Below are 18348 nucleotides of genomic sequence, written 5' to 3' on the forward strand. Positions count from 1 at the left end.
AGATGAAGTGCAGAAGTCTGTAGTTCACTACATGTGTAGCAGTGAAAATTATTAATCTGTTGTAGGTGAAGAGCTTAAAGGGAAAATGATAGTTCTGTTGCTGTTTGAGTTTTCATTAATAGCCAGATTGCTTGATACTGTTACTAGTTTTTAATGGTCAGATTTTTTGTAAACCAAGGGGAGAATGCAGTTTTCCTGTGTCCAGGCTGGGATGTCTATATACTGGAATTTGTCTTTGAATGACTTTTTTTAACTTGTTACAGCTACTTCATCAGTTCTGGTGCCTAAGACAGAGTCTTCTCCTTTGCTGTCTTCTGCTGGTTCTCTGCCTAGTGTGGTATCTACCACTTCAGCATCGCAGCATGCAGCAACGTTGCCCAGCTTGCCTCAGTCCAGTGATTTGGCCAGCAGCTCACTTTCCCAGTTAAGCAGGTACGGTAGGAGTTGTGGCAAACTGAAAGGGGAATTTTGGGGAAAGGACAAACATGAGGGTGATTGTGTATGGGACTGTCAGGCACCAAGGGCCCCTTTTCTGACATTAATTAGAATTAGGAGAGAGATTCAGAAGAGACTGGGATGTTTCTGGTTGCAAGTATGAGCTCTGGGCTGCCTCTTAATGATAGAGCAGCTGCTGCCCTCAAGTTTTTATGATATATGAAAAACCTCTGTTTCAAGGGGCTCTTGTTTCAGTCATGCTAGCTAAATTGATTCCTCTGCTTTGTTTTTCCTACTTTGTCCACAGTGCCTGCTGTTTGTATAGTGTTGTATGTTTAAAAACATTCCTTAACGGTTTACTTAGTGGCTAATTTTGAAATATCATAGTTTCATTTATATTTGTATTTTTTAATTAAAAAATTGAAATAATTCCACAGGTTTAGTGTATGTGTGTGTGTAGCCTTTTTTTAAGACATTTCCTTAAGACACTTTGAAATATCAGATTGGTGTTCCTGGAAGTGCATTTAGCACAGCTTAGCTCTTTTGCACTCTGATTTTTCATTGCCTGTTATTTGAGCTTCGTTCTCAGGCAGGTGACATCTGAGGCTATGCTGGTTATATTTTAATACTCGCTTTTGTACTGTATTAATATAAGAAACTAATTTGGGCTATCACAGGGTTTTTTATGTTTCATAGCTAGGACATGGCTGATTCTCTTTTAATACACTAGTGTTTTCTGTTGAATAAAATGGTAAATGTGTCAAATAACAAGAATTATTCCATTCACATTAGAAACATCATCTCCCCATGTTTATTTGTTTGAAAAACTGTGTACATAGGTAGAAATTTTAGTTGGAGGATTGGTGCTGTTGGACAGGTACCAAGCACCATTAAAAGATGATGCCTGAATTCCAAGCATGTTTGACTTGCTTGTGTTGCTGCTCTTGTCTGTCTCTATCATAGGTCAGATGGTCAATTAAGGCTTATCAGAAGAGCTGGGGAGGGTGAGCAAGGGAGTAGTTTAAAATTGAATATTCGACTGAACCATTTCTTTCCTTGCTGCCTGAAGTAGTGTTGTTATAATTCTTGCAGATGGGGAACAGAGTCAAAGTAAAATTAATCTATGAAACTGCCAAGACTTATTCTGGTCCTATACTTCGAAGAGCAGCCAGAGGTGTTTGCCCCTAAATCAGGGCATATAATTTAGCCTGCAGCTTTATGAAAACTGCTGTATATTCTTGTTGCTATTGCCATAGAGAACACAAAAATATTTGTTATGGTTAGGATCTCTCTTGCTTCTGATTTCATGAGGGGATTTTTGAGCACCAAACTATATGTATTTTTATGGCTTTGTTTTGTTTGCCTTTGCTCAGTGTTAATTAATAAATGCACCCCCACATATGGAGGAGTGTACACATACCTACAATTTTTATTCTTTAACTAGTATCCTACCTACTCTGTGTTTGTATATATTTATGCACGTTTACATACATATATATTTAAAATGTTCTAGGAAAAAAAGTTTTATTAATCCTTTACAATTTCTTTCTAGCTCCCTTTCCAATAATCATAGCAGCCTCTCCCCTGCCTCAGTGCTGTCTTCGAGCACATCGCATGCAGTAAGTCCTATTTTCATTTCAGCAGACATTTGGCATATAGTCAGTTTATATGATGATTAAGACCCTCACTTAAAGTTCATTGTGTCCCAGTATGCTAAGAGCTGAAACAAGAGCCTTATGTCAGGGAAGATGGACTGCCAGCCCTCTGGTTGTAAAAAAAACCAAAAAATCCAACAACCACCAACCAAACAAAACCAAAAAGTCTTTACCACTTGTGATTTGTACTAGATCGGGAATAGCTATTACAGAGACTTGCTAGTCACACAACTGCAGAGGAAATTGTCATGCCAGCAAGGGGGGGATGGAATAAAGAATTCTTGTAACAAATGTATTTTAAAAAAAATAAAGTCTTTGAAGTGGCTGTCTGAAACTTCTACAAAATACGGGCTGTTAGCAGTCTCCATTAGAGAGGTTAGCTGGCAAAATGCAGGTGATGGAATGATACATGTCATGACAAATGGCTCATGGCAGATGACTTTAGAGTTTATCATGTGGCGCTGTTGTCACCTGTGTATTTAATGCATTTGAGATAAGGCAAATGGTATTGAACACAGTGCTCTAGATGGGGGTGCACAAACAAAAGTCAGAGAGACACTGCTTTGTTCTGTGATGGGGTATTTCAGTACAATCCCAGCTGGGGTGTGCAGATAAGTTACTGCTTTTCTTTATGCCTGTATTTTGGTTTGTAATGCTCCATTCCTACTGAATACATAACTTAAAAATTTACAATTACCCAAACATCGTCTTTTTCTGTTCTCAGAGTTTTGGCTTTTGTGTGTTGATGATGCTGTTTTACAAGTGTCATCAGCTAAGACACTGTATTGTGCTGGATTCAAACCAGGAACTTCTTTTATCTTTGTGTGTTCCTGTAATACTTCTGGTCTGCGTTTGCTTACCATGTAGACTCTGTTGTGGGGCATTGCAGTTTTAACCTTAAATTCTACAAGTGCATTGAGGAAATCACAATAGCAGTGTCATGTATTTTGAAAACAAATACTGTCTTTTGGAAGAACATAGGAATTTAACATAACAAGTACTAGCTTAAAGGAGTATACAAGCAAAGGGCAAGAAATAATGCAATGGAGTGACATTTGAGTTATTGTGGTATAATTTTGTGATGATATAGCAGTTTGAACTTAACTCTTGTAGTAATTTCCTTTGAATAATTAAAAATCACAAGCATGCAACTTAGTTGCTTGCTTGGTACATAGCTAATGCATATCTTTTGCATGTGCTGCTGTTATTTAAAAGATTGTTGGTTTTGGTGTTTTGGTTTGTGTGTCTTTGTTCCCCATCTTCCACTGTGGATTATTTGCTCTGTGATCCTTATTCTTTTTGTCTCCTTTCTAGCACACTAGTGTTGAAAATGCAACTTCACTCCAGCCCTCAACAACCTTCTCAACTGTTTTAACCTCAGCCACTAGCACCGCCTCTTCAGTTGTCAGCATGGCAAGCAGTATGAACACTACAAACAGCCTTGGCCTGAGCGTTACCAGTGTGTCTATACCAGCTGCTAGCACACGGGCAGCTTCCTTCGTGTCTTCAGGTTTGCAATATTAACAGATCATATGGATAGAGCCAGAGGACTTGAGTCAGCAGGGCTGTCAGTTGAGCATCTCACCAGCTGTAACTGTACTAAGAAATCCACACTCTTGACTAGCATTTTAAGCATGCTTTATTTGCTGGCTTATCAAGTTGCCTGATTTTGTGTATTTGAAATATTCGGTAGGGTGTTATGTGACATTTATATAGCACATTCCATCCACATAGCTTTATAGACACCAGAGCAGTTCTGACTTTGGAAGTTTTGGGCTAGGAGATTCACTCAGTTTGTATTACAAGTTGTGATCAGCTCTTGGCTGTGAGTTCATATTAGCTTTAATTTCAGTCTTCTCTGTGACTTGATTTGGCAGCATCAAAATAAACTGCAGTGTCCTCATTATCATATGCCACATCCCTACTACAGAAAGGAAAAAAAGTGTTTGTTCTCAGAGTCATTCCACAGCAAATAGCACTTCGGAAAAAGGGTCCACAGAGAAGGTGGGGAGGCTTCTTGCACTGCAGTGAAAGCAATGCTAAATTCTCTCTTGCTTTTCTAATCAGCCTGAACTGCTAAAAGGAAATCCTATGGAGAGAATTGAATGTTTTTAAATATTAAGATCAACCTTACTTACAGAAGGATTTCTCATTCCAATGCCTTCTAAATTAAGTGTCTGATGACTGGGCTAAGTGCTTTTTTTTTTTTTTTTTACTCTTCTGCTTCCTAGCACTGCTTCATGCAACCAAAACTGTTTCAGTTGTCTTCTCTTTGCTATTCCCAGCTGCAATAAGTCACCCACAAAAAGTATACTGACAACATGTTTTCCAGTCTATTGCTGGTGATAAGGGGGAATGCGCTGACAGCAGAAAATGAAAGGAGATAATTTGCTCTATAGATTGAGAACAACGCTTGAATTTTGCCTTCAGGAGAGGACTGAGGAAAGGAGAAGTTCCTGTAATTCTTGTAATCTTCTTGGAGGAAGTAAATTACAAAATTAGACTGATCTCTGATGGGACTGTTTTCAGTCTTAAGTATTTTGTTCTTTCCCTTGAGGCACAGTTAAACTCTTCAGGCTATTTTGAGCATTTTCATCAATCAGCACAAAATTCTTCTGCATAGTTCTGTTCTTGACAAGCGATGTCAGTGCAGCCACCAGGGCTTGTGAGCTCTCTTGTCTCGGTGCTGATGCCTTTTCTTTTCTAAAGGCTTGTTAAAGTGTGTCTCTTGATTCTACAGGCAAAGCTCCCCCAAACCTGCCCCAAGGTGTACCACCCTTGTTGCATAATCAGTATATTGTGGGACCTGGAGGACTTCTGCCTGCCTATCCAGTAAGCAATTTAATTGTTCCTGTCCTTGATTGCTTAACCCTTGGTGCAGGTGGGCTCTCCAGTCCTGCTGCTGTCTATGCCAAAGCATTACTGTTGGCACATGTTGCACCTGGAATTATTGTTCCAAGTGCTGAAGAACATGTGATATGTTCAGTGGGGGTTTAATGTTGATAGTAAACTGCAGAACTGTTGGTACAGACCTGATCTGGCTGCTGTTGAAGCTAAACATGCATGTTGCTATGGTTTTCAGTGATATCAGGTTTTAGGCCCTTTTGAGTATAATTAGACTCATCCAGGTTTGTGTTACCAGAATAGGTTTAATAGAGTAATGGTTGAAATGTGCCGTGTGTCCTGTCTGTCATACTGAAAGATTGCACGTAGCTTTTTGATGTCTGACCAGGTTCAACATATTTTTGGTTACCTGTTTTTTGAATCAAACTTTATTCTAATAGTTTTTCTGTATCACACAATGTGAGTGGATGCCATAGGTTGCTTTGTGATCTAGTCATTAAATCTTAAATCCTGCTATTCTCAGAAGTAATGACTGAAGCAAAGAAGGCTATTGTTCTTACTCCCAAATCTGAATGCCCTGTAGATTTTTTCACAGGTTGATGAATGATGCATCTGTGAAAACAGTATTGAAGTTGGGACAGTAATACTCAGAGGACTGCTGTCACCAAGAAACAACATCAGTGACAAGCCATTTTAAGCTTAGCTCTACTAGCCTTAAAATGCTACAGTGTGCCATGATAGCACAATGCAGCATATAGCTGTACACCTTTGAAATAGACTAGGCCTAGGTAAAACTCTGTTCAAAGCCCCAAATTGGTCAGCATCAGAGAAAAGTGTTATAATGATCTTTTATTTTTATTTGTCTTTAAGCAGATTTATGGTTATGATGATCTCCAGCTGCTTCAATCCAGGCTGCCAATGGTAAGTAAATGGCTTGGTTTATTTGATTTTAAACAAGTTATCTTCGGTGTTGATCATCTGTGCAACACAAATTAGTTCATTTGGTGATTAAGAACTTATCCTTATGTTCTATATTGTGTTTTTTAATATCCAGAAACAGTTTTTCTGGTGTAAACTGATATAGAGCAACTGTTGCATTATGTATTCGTCCATCTACAAATTCTGTAAATAGAAGCAAGTGTGCTCTGTGCTTTTGAGTGGAGGAAATTCTTAATTGTTGTAGCACCAGTATATCTTGTCAAATCTAGTTGAAATCCAAGTGTGAATGTTTTCTTTCACCAAGCGATAGGGTTGAACAGCAAGTATGCAAATTGGCAGCCAGCAGGTGCATCCTGACAGGTTGTAGAGGTGCTTGTAGGTGGAGATCTCTGTGTATGCATCATGGGCAAACAAATGCAGGTGAGCCTGCAGGAAGGAGAGTATATGAAGTTTTCTTCCTTACCTGGATCCAGAATGTAAATGGCACGTGAGAGAAGTTGAGAGTTAGATTCACAAAGAGCCTCAGCCTAGATTGTGGTAAGATAAAGAATTTTGTTTTCAGAAAACTAGGATAAGGAGCTTGAAGAGAAATTTTGGTAGTATGTAACTGAGAAGTCACAGGATTAAGCAATGCAGTGTATCTGTAGAGGCAGAAATGGAACAGTGAGCAGTGATCTGGAAAAAAGTATCACTGGATGAATGCCATAGTTAAAGGTCCAAGTCAGTACCAGGTCTTCCCATGTGGAGTCTGGAGGCAGCCAGAGTCAGGTAGTCCTAAGGTGAGTACAGGGATGTCCCAGACAAAACCCTGTTCAGCTGCACGTCTTGAACACCCTGTCCTCACAAATCAAGCAACTTTATTTTATAAGCCAGCAAATAAAGCATGTTGAAAATGCTAGTTAAGAGTGTGGATTTCTTAGCACAGTTATGGCTGGTCTTATGCGGGGCAGCTGAGGGAACTGGGGTGGTTTAGCATGGAGAAAGAGGCTGGGGGGGGGGGGGGGGGGGGGGGGGGCTTATCACTCTTTTACAACTACCTGAAAGGAGGTTGTAGGAGGTGGGGTGTTGGTCCTTTTTTTTTTTTTTTTTTCCTCTCCCAAGTAACAAGTGATAGGACAAGAGGAAATGGCCTCAAGTTGCACCAGGGGAGGTTTAGGAATTGGGTATTAGGAAAAATTTCTTCACTGAAAGGGTGGTGAAGCATTGGAACAGGCTGCCCAGGGAGGTGGTTGAGTCTTTTCTGTAGCTGAACTTTCCCTTCCTGCCCAAGTTTCTCCTCTCTGTAATGCCCTGGTGTTGATTGTGGCCTGTTTTTCTTTCACTTGTATGTCACCTTTGTTTTCACATTAGCTGGTCTTTTCAGTTTGTGAAATTGCTGTGTGATGTATGAAGGCACAGACTCAGGTTATGGTGCAACCAGAGACGCTTTATTGTACTGAGAAGCCCATATTTATGTCTCTGAGCCCAGATACAAATTCCAGCTGTATGTACCACCAGGCTCAGGGCAGAAACCACTCATGCAGTTACGTAGCTATAGGCTACTACAAGCATGCAGACACCTTTTTGCTACTAGATAACCATGTTTATCTTACTTTCCTTCACAATACCCAGCTGTTCTCTCATCTCCTGCCAGATCAGACCTTCTCCATCCTCCTCTCAGACATTCTCTATCCTCCTCTCCCACAGTGTTGCTTGGAAGAGCCTGGGGAGCCACCTCCTGGAGCGAGGGCTTTGGGGTGGGGGGGATGGGGAGTGGCAGTGGCTTCCAAGGAGGTGGCTCTGGGTGTAGGCACTTGTTTGTTGGATGTGTTCCTGGATGGAGCTGCCCCAGCTCCTTTTGAAGTTCCTGAGAATGGGGAAGAAAGGCTTTTCCTTTAGGCAAAAGGGAGGTGTTTTTGTTCCTCCTTCTGCTGCATTGGGTCCCTGACTGTGGTCCCATGCGTGTGCTGTTGTAGCATGAGTCTTGTTTTCTCTGTCCTTGCCTGAAGTTGTTGGAGAGCAAAGAAAATGTCCCCCATGAGGCTATTTGTAAGTGAAGGGTCTTGTGTTTGGGGTGGCCTGAGCCCCCCGTCCCCCTAGAGGAGGGGTGTCCAAGAGTCCTCTGGAGGTGGAGCTGAGCAAGCTAATCTAGTTATAGAGCTCTAGTGGGAGGAGAAGGTGGTAGAGGTTGCACTTGCTAAAGTTTTAAGGTCCCCTCCAACAGCAAGGATCGTGTTCTGCTTGTATGGAGAGACACTGCCACGTGTTTTATCAAAGCACTTGGAGCAGGGGAAATGTGTGTGTGTGGTAGTAGTGGCAGGGCAGTGATGGGCTGGGAGCCATGGCCTTATCAGGCAGTGTTGTGTTGGGGGGGTGCTGTACTTGGGGTGCTGGCATGTGCATGATGTTTTGACATACCTAGGTGCCGTTGCTGCAGGAGGTAAGCTGATGTTGGAGGTCCGTGGCTGGACCTTATTTCTGTTGCCCTAGAGTAGTTCACGCTGCAAGGTGTTTTCAAGCAGCACAATAAGAGAGTTGTCATCATGAAAAATGCCTGAAAAGGTAAGAGTAGTTGAATTCAGCCTAATCAAAGTGATCTCTGCTGTGCCTCCTTCATAGAATCACAGAATGGTTTGGGTGGGAAGGGACCTTCAAAGTCCCTCTAGTTCAACCCCCTGCCATGGGCAGGGACATCTTCAGCTGGATCAGGTTGCTCAGAGCCTCATCCAGCCTGGCCTTGGATGTTCTCAGGGATGGGGCATCGGGCACCTCTCTGGGCCACCTGTGCCAGTGTCTCGCCACTCTCACTGTAAAAAATGTCTTCCTTTATACATAGTCTGAATCTACCCTCTTTTAGTTTCAAACCATTACCCCTTATCCTATCACTATAGGCCCTATTAATAAGTCTGTCCCCATCTTTCTTATAAGCCACCTTATTGTGGTTTTTAAAGGGCTCCCCTGGAGTCTTCCCCAGGCTAAAGAACCCCTGACTGACTCAGCCTTTCCTCATAGGAGAGGTGTTCCATCCCTCTGATCATTTTTGTAGTCCTCCTTTGGACCCACTCCAACAGGTCTGTCTTGTGCTGAGGACTCCAGAGCTGATAATCAGTTGGCCTAAACTGTGGTGGAAGGTGGAAAATGTTGAGGAGATACAGGCCAAAGAGATGATTCTGATGATGATGGTTAAACCCTGAAGAGGTTTTTCAAAGTAGTTGAGGGAAGCTCATCTTTAGGGAGGTGCTAAAGAGAAGAGTGGACAGGGCCATGGGGCATAGGTCCTGCAGAGCCCTGTTTGGAGGTGGTGGTGGTGCATGTGGGTGCTGTGCTTGGGGTGCTGCTGGGTGACTGGCTTTATGTGGTGCCATGGTTTTATCATCATCATCTAGACAGAGTTTCTGTTTCTCTTTTCAGTTTTGCTTTCCATTTACTTTCGAGGGCTTTTGTTGCGCTTGTCAAAGTGTGAGCAGGAGGTGGCCATGGGGAAGGGGAGCTGGTTCTTTCCCAGGGCTGCTGTCAGGGTATGGGGGGAGCCTGGCTCCTGTGCTATTATGGTTCAGTGGGGGATGAAAGCGTGGCAGCAGAGGCTTTTGGGGCAGCTGTGCTGAGGGATGTGTTTTAGGGTTTCCTTTTAATCTCTTTTGTGAGTGGTCTTGCTTGGTTTTTATTTTCAAGTTTACCTACCAACATCCTTTTTTCTTATTTCATATATGCAAATAATATCAGAGCATGAGTTAATGTTTTTCTTTATCTCTTATTGATAAATATTTTTAGTTTCTTCCCCCCCCCTCCATCTGCAGCTTTTGCTGATGGAAGAGCGTTTCCTCTGCAGATATCTTGCAGAATGGTTTTGGGGTCCTCTATCATCCCTCCTGCTCCCCAAGTTATTTGTCCTCAGTGTGTTGACATTTATAAATGTTGCAAAGGATTTTTCAGCTATTCATGCAATTATTGTGATCTATAGGTTTGGGGGTTTTATTGTGTTTTGAAATTGTAGAAATTAAGTAACATTAGGTGTACGGGAGGCAGGTGCTGGTGGAAATGTTTGTCTTTGACATGCTGGTCCGTTTACATCTAGAAACTGAAAGTGGGCAGAGTCTCAAGTGCAAGTTGTCACTGCTACTTAGGAAGTTTCTAGCAGTGACAGGTACTGGTGGCCACTGATACAGTGAGAACAGGGGTTTCCTCTGAGGTTTGGGGGTGTGTGTCTTTTTTACTTGGTTTCTTAATGTGTATGTTGATGCTGTAAATTTTTACTGTGTTGTGTTTTTGGTGGATGTGGTTTTTATTTTTGTGTATTACATTGGGATATGTGATCTCTTCTCTTAGTCTGTTGCAGGCTGCCTGTGTAGTAGAGATCTTACAAATGTCTTGGTGTGTGTGGTACCTAGCCAGCTGCTTGGTGGAGCTTAAATTCTATTATGTCAGATCACTTACCATTTTTTCAGTCCTTTTTCTATCTCACCTTTTGAGTCTATTCCTGATATTTCAGTTTTGACTTTAAGAACCTTCTACTATGGTCCTGGCCTGACCTCAGGTCTTTGGGCCCTGATTGTCTGTTGCTCTTCCAGGCACAGTCTTGCTGGAATATGACAACTCCAGAGCTGAGGGTTGGGAGGGGAAAGTGTTTAGTCATTGCCTTTAACTTATCATTAAGAGATCAAGTATTTGTATATGATATTAAAAATGTCTACAAAATATAGGTTTATTTTGAAGTTGAGGATCCAGGTAAATCTTCAACTCTGCTGTGATAAGGTCAGCTTCTGCCCAAATTTCCTTTAGTTCTTGCTTTTTAAATTTTTCTAATATGCATAATGCAGGGCTCATAAGAGCTGTCCAGCTCTGTTATGGTTTCAACTATTAATAAACAATGTTGTCTCTTTCTAAGGATTACTATGGAATTACGTTCTCTGCTCCTGCAGCTTTGACAGGCAGAGATGGGAGCCTTGCTAACAATCCGTACTCAGGTGAGTGCTATTTAAAGATGAGGATGGCAAGTGAGATGTGCTGGTCATCTACCATTGCTTAAAGAGCTGTGTTTTCCCTTCTGTAAGCAGTTAAACCCATCAGTCCAAACTAGTCAAACAAAAGCGAGCATCTCCCTCTCAACCCTGACATTGATTGACTGATTTATTTATTTATTTTTATTTTCCCCCTTTCATGGTTTTGGTCAGTAATTTATATGTGACTACTGGGAATAAGTTTGATAGCCTTTGAGAATAAGTGCAAGATTGTTATGAATGTAAACAGCAGTGTCATCTAGTGCCCTTCCCAAGCACATACAGGTGCTTGAAAAATATTCCATACCTTAATCATTCTTCTTGAAATTCAACTGGCTTGCTTTCCTTAGAAGTGCTAAAATAGCAATAACTGTGTTCCCAGCAGGAGCTGCATCTAGCAGGCTCTCCCTCACCAAATCTAATGAACTTCATTCCCAAAAGCATGTGGTCTAAGAAGCCCTTTTTCATTCCTGCTCTTGCTCTTCAGTTATCAGTGCGCAAAGATGACATTAATGCCATCCAGGATTTTCAGCCAGTGGTGGTCTTTCACTGCCATCTGATTACAGCTTAAAACTGTAGTCATAGGTGTTATAATTCCTATAATGCCAGTATTAAGTGTTGTTATACCTTTTGGTAACAAACATAAAGGAATACTAGTTGAGAATGAGATAGGGAGGTGACATATCAATCACCTAAAAACACATGAACATGCTTGTTGTGGTTTAACCTTAGCTGGCAACTAAGCCCCATACAGCTGCTCACTCGCTACCCCCACAGTGGGATGGGGGAGAGAATTGGAAAGGTAACTGATGAGTTTTCTCATTTTTGAGATAAAGACCGTTTAATAGGTAAAGCAAGCACCACGCACACAAGCAAAGCAAAACAAGAAATTCATTCACTACTCCCCATTGGCAGGCAGGTGTTCAGCCATCTCCAGGAAAGTGAGGATCCATCATATGTAATGATGATTTGGGAAGACAAACATCATCACTCCAGATGTCCCCCTTCTTCCCCCCAGCTTTTTGTTGCTGAGCATGACATATGGTATGGAATATTCCTTCAGCCAGTTGGGATCACCTGTCCTGGCTGTGTCCCCTCCCAATTTCTTGTGCCTGTCCAGCCTTCTTGCTGGCAGGGTGGTATGAGAAGCAGAAAAAGCCTTGATTGTGCAAGCACTGCTCAGCAGTAATGAAAACATCCCTGTATTATCAATGCTATTCTCAGCACAAATCCAAAATATAACCCTGTACTAGCTTCTGTGAAGAAAATTTACTCTATCCCAGCCAAAATGAGCACATTCTCCACCCCTTATTCCATACCATTTACATCATGCTCAGGTCCCATACTATCCAATATGTTTTCATTACCCACCACCCCCTTCCCATCCTTTGATATAATACATAGATATCATTCCCCTAATCTATGGACTGCCCCTGTAAAAATGTCTATAAGCATCCACAAAATGTCCATTGAGTTCATTTAGTCCATGAACACGATCTCTTATGGTGGTCACTCAGAAGAAAGGTTGTGTGTTGTATGGGGTTATCAGGCATCAAAGCCAGCTCAGGTCGGGTCACTGCTGCACTTGCACTGCTTCTTGTAAGGCTTGTCCTCCAGTGGTTCAGGTGGTTGCTGCTATAGTCATTCCTATAACATGAAATTCAAATCATGGGTTACAACAATTTAAAGGTATTTCCATTACAATCTCCACCCCTGGTCCCTTCGGACCAGCCCGTAGGGTTTAACATTGCAATGAACTCCTCCCCTTGCCCCTGCTCTGCCTTGGACTTATCCATAGAATGCAGTCCCTTAGGGGGGTGTACCTGCTCCAGGTGGAGCCTCAGCTACGAGCCACAGTCTCTCCAGGGGTATCCCTGCTGCGGCATAGACTCATCCACAGCCACAGTCCCTTCGAGGTGCACCTGTTCCAACATGGCCTTCTCCATGGGCCACAATGCTTTCAGAGATATACCTGTTCCAGTATGGCCTTACCCATGGTTGCAATCCCTCCTCCAGGGCTGTACCTGCTCTGTCATGGGCTTATCCATGGCCACACACTTTGAGGTGCTCCAGCATGACCTCACACACAGCCACTGATGCTTCAAGGTGTACCTACTACAGCACAGACTTATCCACAGCCACAGATGCTTCGAGGTGTGCCTTCTCCAACATGGACTTGCCTTTGGGCCACAATTCCTTCAGAGGCATACCTGCTGCAGCACAGACACAACCATGGCCACAGTCCATGCCTGAGCAGGTATAACTCAGTGTGTCTAAGTCACATGCACAGGGGCTTTGGGGTGTCCTGCTCCCACGTGGACTCATCCACAGGTCACAGTCCCTTTGACTCGATTTCACACTGGAGTTCCAGCCTGTCCAGTACAGCAGCAATGATGCCCTGGTGCATCGCCATTGCTGTTATCAAAATGTTCCTGGGCACAGCACAGTGAGATGATAGGCAGTGCAGAGGAGCCTGGCAATAGCTAAACAGCAATAACTGCTATAAATTTGAACTGGCACATTGCAATCAAATATGTTATCTTGAACCCTTTTTGCCCCATACTGTGTACCAAAAAGGACTGCTGTGGTTTAACCCCATCTGGCAACTAAGCACTGCACAGCTGCTTGCCCCCCCCCCCCAGTGGGATGGGGAAGAGAATCACAAGAATAAGTGAGAAAACTTGTGGGTTGAGATAAAGACAGTTCAATAGATAAAGCAAAAGCTGCACACGCAAGCAAAGCAAAATAAGGAATTCACTCACCACTCCCCATGGGCAGGCAGGTGTAGGTGTTCAGCCATCCCCAGGAAAGCAGGGTTCCATCATGCATAACAGTTACTTGGTAAGACAAATGCCCTAAGTCTGAAAGTCTGCCGCCTCCTTCCCCCAGCTTTTTATTTCTGAGCATGACATCATATAGTATGGAATATCCCTTTGGCCAGTTGGGGTCAGCTGTCCTGGCTATGTCTCCTCACAATTTCTTGTGCCTCTCCAGCCTTCTTGCTGGTGGGGTGGTATGAGAAACAGAAAAGGCCTTGATGCTGTGTAAGCACTGCTCAGCAGTAATGAAAACATCCCTGTATTATCAATGCTGTTTGCAGCACAAATCCAAAACATAGCCTCATACTAGCTACTATGAAGAAAATTAACTCTATCCCAGCCAAAACCAGCACAATACTGTTCTGTGGGCTGCCAGAAAATGCAAGTGTTCAGGAGTTTTCTGCTGCATAATCATTTCTCTCAGGAGTCTGCTTTTGGGTTAATAATGTAATTTCTTTTCCTACTCTTTCAATAAGGTATTCTGCAATGCAAGCCTTGCTTTCCCCAGCCATCAGCTACCAGCTTCAGAACTTTGGTAGTGTGAGGAACCAGACGTCTAACTAGTCAAGCTTGACAAACAGACATTGACAAAAATATGCCCATCACTGCCTGTAAATCCTAACTTGCTTTCAGCATATGAAGCTTAGCTAATCAGTTTAATCTCCATGAGAGTCAAGTTTTAACCCAACACCCATTTGCTCTTTGCCTGTTTACAATACTTCTGCTTTTAGCATGTTTTATTGCAATGATTTGATAGCAGTGAATCTGCTCAGGCCCTGAGAGATAGGTAAGTATTGGTATCTCCATTTTACTGATGCGTTATCCATGGCACAGAGTTCTATGCCACAAACAGGCAATGTCACTGTGGCCGTCAGGAACAGACACAAGGAGAGCGCTTCATGTGAACAGCTGCAGGCTTTCAAGTGTAGCATATGCTCTCTTCTGTAGTTGTCTACTTGTGTTCAGAGGACTTGAATATTTCAAATTCTCCACTTCTAGAATGTCTTTGATAGCTTTTATGATCAGTTCATTCTTTTGCAGGTGATGTAACAAAATTTGGCCGTGGGGATTCTGCTTCCCCTGCTCCTGCTACCACGCTCGCCCAACCACAGCAGAACCAGACGCAGACTCACCATACAACTCAGCAGCCCTTCCTCAACCCAACCCTGCCCCCAGGATACAGCTACACTGGATTACCTTATTATGCTAGTGTGCCCGGTGTAGCCAGTGCATTCCAGTATGGGCCAACCATGTTTGTAAGTGTGACAGCCTAAACTGTAACCTTCCCTTTGTGCCTCTGGCTTTGCTCTCTCCAGCCCAAACCTCTTATATCTTGGATTCACAGGATGGTTTGGGTCAGAAGGGGCTTCTAAAGATCATCTAGTCCAACCCCACCTGCCATGGGCAGGGGCACCTTCCACTAGACCAAGTTGCTCAAAGCCCCATCCAACCTGGCCTTGAACACTTCCAGGGATGGGGCATCTGCAGCTTCTCTGGACAACCAGTTCCAGTGTTTCACCACCCTTACTGTAAAAAGTTTCTTTATGTCTAATCTAAATCTACCCTCTTTCAATTTCAAACCATTGCCCCTTGTTCTGCTGCTACAGGCCCTGGTAAGAAGTCTCTGTCTCTCTTAAAAAGCCCCCTTTAAGTCTTGAAAGGCTGTGAATAAGGTCTCCCTGGAGCCTTCTCTTCTCCATGCTGATCAACCCCAACTCTCAGCCTTTCCTCATAGGGGAGGTGTTCCAGCTCTCTGACTGTTTTCATGGCCCTCCTCTGGACCCGCTCCAACAGGTTCATGTCTGTCTTGAGCTGGGGCCCCCAGAACTGGGTATGGTACTCTAGGTGGGGTCTTGACTCCACTGTCATGTCTTCCCCAGCCTGTAAGGGATCTCCCAAAACATGCAAGCATGAGAAAATAGCTGCAGTCTCTTCCCCAAGAAAACAGGAAATTTAAAAGGCTGTGCAGGTTACTGTAAATAGCAGGCAGCTACAGCTCATGGACTCAGTGTTCCTGAAAGCCTGTAGCTCTGGGTCTCCCTTTGACTCCAGAGGTTGCTGAGTTAGTGAGCCGAGAGTACCTAGGAAATCCTTGAGGATGGAGAAGATCCCATTAAGTCAGAGTACAGTGCTGGTTGTTTCAGGAGGGAGAATGTTATTTGGGAAGAGGTGATGCTCCAGGCAAAGTTAGATGAGTCTACTTTAGGGCCTTGTAGGACTGTGTTTTATGAAACAATCTCAGGTAGGAGTTGATGTTTCATTTGATTCTGGAGAGAGCACGTTGTGGTGGTGGTTTCTTGGATTTGTGGATGAGAATTTGCTGTTTACAGTCAGTGTATGAAAGAAATACACAGCCTGTTCTGAGAGGGAGTTGCACTGCAATCAGAGGGGTGGCTTTAGCAGAAAACTTGGGGCTTGTGCAAAGCCACTACATCAAGTTACTGCTGGAGGCATGAGTGCTGTGTCCCATGCCATTCCAGTGTTCTCAACTCCAGATGAAATTTCCCATGTGAGCTGGCGGTGCATCCCCCACTAGATGGCAGAGGGAGCTTGTGTTTTGTGTGCCATTCCCTGTTAACAGTGCTTTTTGTTCCCTTTCTTTGTCCAGGTGCCTCCAGCATCTGCTAAACAGCATGGAGTCAACCTGAACACTGCATCGACTCCTTTCCAGCAAGCTAGTGGCTATGGGCAGCACAGCTATGGAGCAGGTATGCTTACCACTGTGCTTTTCATGTGAGCATCTGCAGAGCTGCTTGCACACTGTAACACCTTGTCTTATACACACTGGCAGGCTATGATGACTTAACACAGGGAACAGCAGCTGGAGATTACAGCAAAGGAGGCTACAGTGGGTCATCTCAAGCACAAAACAAATCTGCTGGTACTGGATCTGGGAAAGGTAACACATGAGACTCGAGGTTGCTCGAGTGGGATTTAGTAGGGCAGACTCCTAGTGCTGTGCAGTCAACACAGCAGCCAGCTCTAAACAGGGTCACAATCCAAGCTGTTTCTCCATCTGTATACAAAAATGCTTTTTAATGACCAAAGTGTTCCTTCTAAACCTCATGGCTGAACTTTGCATAAGGATTTGTGTGGCTGATGCGCAGCTTTGTCCACAATTATACATGGGAGAAATGGTGAGCTGCTTCCTCTGCCAAAGTTTTCTTTACTGAAGAATATAGTGGTCCTGCAGCAGAGCCGTGTTTTTTGGAGCCTAAGCAGTTGGATGATGCTGCTGAAATGGTCCTCTGCCAAATGAAGACTAGATTTTGAGTTTCTTGGAAGGCACCTGAGATAGCCCTGAGTGAGCGGGGCAGTTCACATCTCTGGGCTGTTGTTTCAGCTGCTGTCCATACACCCTGTAACTCATTGCATTGTTTCATGCCAGGAAATGTTTCCTTTGTGATTGTAAAGGCTGAAGAATTTATACAGCTTATGTGAAAGTTTATTCTGCACATTCTGCTTAGACTGAACTAGTTCATCCTTGGGCTTAAGCAAATACCAAGCATTTGTTGTGCATTTGAAACAACAACTGGATTGTCTTCAGCTAAGAGCTGATCGCACTCTCCTCTGTGGAGGAGCAATCCAAAAAGGAGCAACGTCCTAGGAAGGGTACAACCTTAGAGCAGTGCAAACCCTCTGATTCGCTGGTCTGGTTTTATTCTGATCCAAGTGAAATAATTAGAACCAGTCTTTATAAGACTGAATAAGTGGCTGGCTTGAGAGTCACTTTGCTGGTGAGTGTTTCTGAGCCTGTTGTGGTACCAGCTGGTCCAGGTGGAAGCCAGCCTGAATCAGTGATATTAATTCTCTGGGCAGAGGAGCATTGCAGACTTTACCCTTCTGCAGGGTGTGAAAGGACAAGGGCTCAAATGTGTAGCAGATGCCGAGTCTCATCACTCTGCACTACTGGAAAGCTCTTGAATGCTGCAATAGAGCCAAATGCATCCCTAATCCTAGGGGAAAGCTGGCTTTTTGTGAGCTTAAATGAGTGTTGGTGCAGCCAGCTGCTGCCTGGTGAAGTGCATTTGAATCAAAGCATAACCACTAGGTCGTGGATGTGGGTGACTTTATCCTAGTGGGCTGGTTTCCTGCTTTGTAGCAGGAGTGAGGCACTGAGCCCTTTCTTCTGTTCCCTGTGGGGTGCTGTAGGTCTGACAGCATGGAGAAACCCCACAGGGCGGGTGGGCTGGCTGGCAGCAGCAGCACGGTGTATGGTGCAGCAGCTGTGGACAAAGGTGCATCTACTGAGGCCACCAACTTTCTTGGTGGTGGTGGCTTTTTTTTTGTTTTCCAGGTGTTTCTGTGACCTCAAGTAACACAGGTGTGCCTGATATCAGTGGTTCAGTCTATAACAAGACTCAGGTGAGTAATGCTTCCCTCTAGTCTGAGACCAGGATGATGGCTCCCCTTGCAAGCACTGGCAGTTAGGACTATTTCCAGGCCAGTTGGTCTCAGGGTTAGCAGGCTCTGACACTTTTTGTGCTGGCTCTGTTTGCTGTTGGAGAGGAGTCTTGCCTTCTGTCCCACTGTTTCTGCCATGTCAGCTCCTGGCAGCAGCTGCTGGCGTAGATGCAGTGTTCTACACTACCCATGTTGCCCCATGTGTGTTGTGTCCTGGGTGCAAATGAAGTATGATGGCACTAATGTTTTTAGTTAAAATAGCCCCTAAAGCAGGTG

General features: G+C 43.7%; 1 protein-coding gene across 19 annotated transcripts in view; it reads left to right on the forward strand.

The window, feature by feature from the left end:
* The window catches only part of LOC130142070 (ubiquitin-associated protein 2-like), a 92343-nt gene that overhangs the window by 71286 nt on the left and 2709 nt on the right, over positions 1–18348 (forward strand). For 15 of the 19 annotated variants that reach the window (XM_056323497.1, XM_056323501.1, XM_056323499.1 and 12 more), the window contains 10 exons: positions 264–432; positions 1988–2054; positions 3405–3600; positions 4831–4922; positions 5805–5855; positions 10738–10816; positions 14710–14924; positions 16277–16376; positions 16460–16567; positions 17966–18033. In XM_056323497.1, the coding sequence (XP_056179472.1) occupies positions 264–432; positions 1988–2054; positions 3405–3600; positions 4831–4922; positions 5805–5855; positions 10738–10816; positions 14710–14924; positions 16277–16376; positions 16460–16567; positions 17966–18033 (1145 nt within the window). The remainder of the gene's footprint in view (positions 1–263; positions 433–1987; positions 2055–3404; positions 3601–4830; positions 4923–5804; positions 5856–10737; positions 10817–14709; positions 14925–16276; positions 16377–16459; positions 16568–17965; positions 18034–18348) is intronic. The other 4 variants (XM_056323498.1, XM_056323502.1, XM_056323500.1 and 1 more) reach the window with 1 other exon arrangement.

Source organism: Falco biarmicus, chromosome W (genome assembly GCF_023638135.1).
Source record: "Falco biarmicus isolate bFalBia1 chromosome W, bFalBia1.pri, whole genome shotgun sequence".
In the NCBI taxonomy this organism is placed as follows: Eukaryota; Metazoa; Chordata; class Aves; order Falconiformes; family Falconidae; genus Falco; species Falco biarmicus.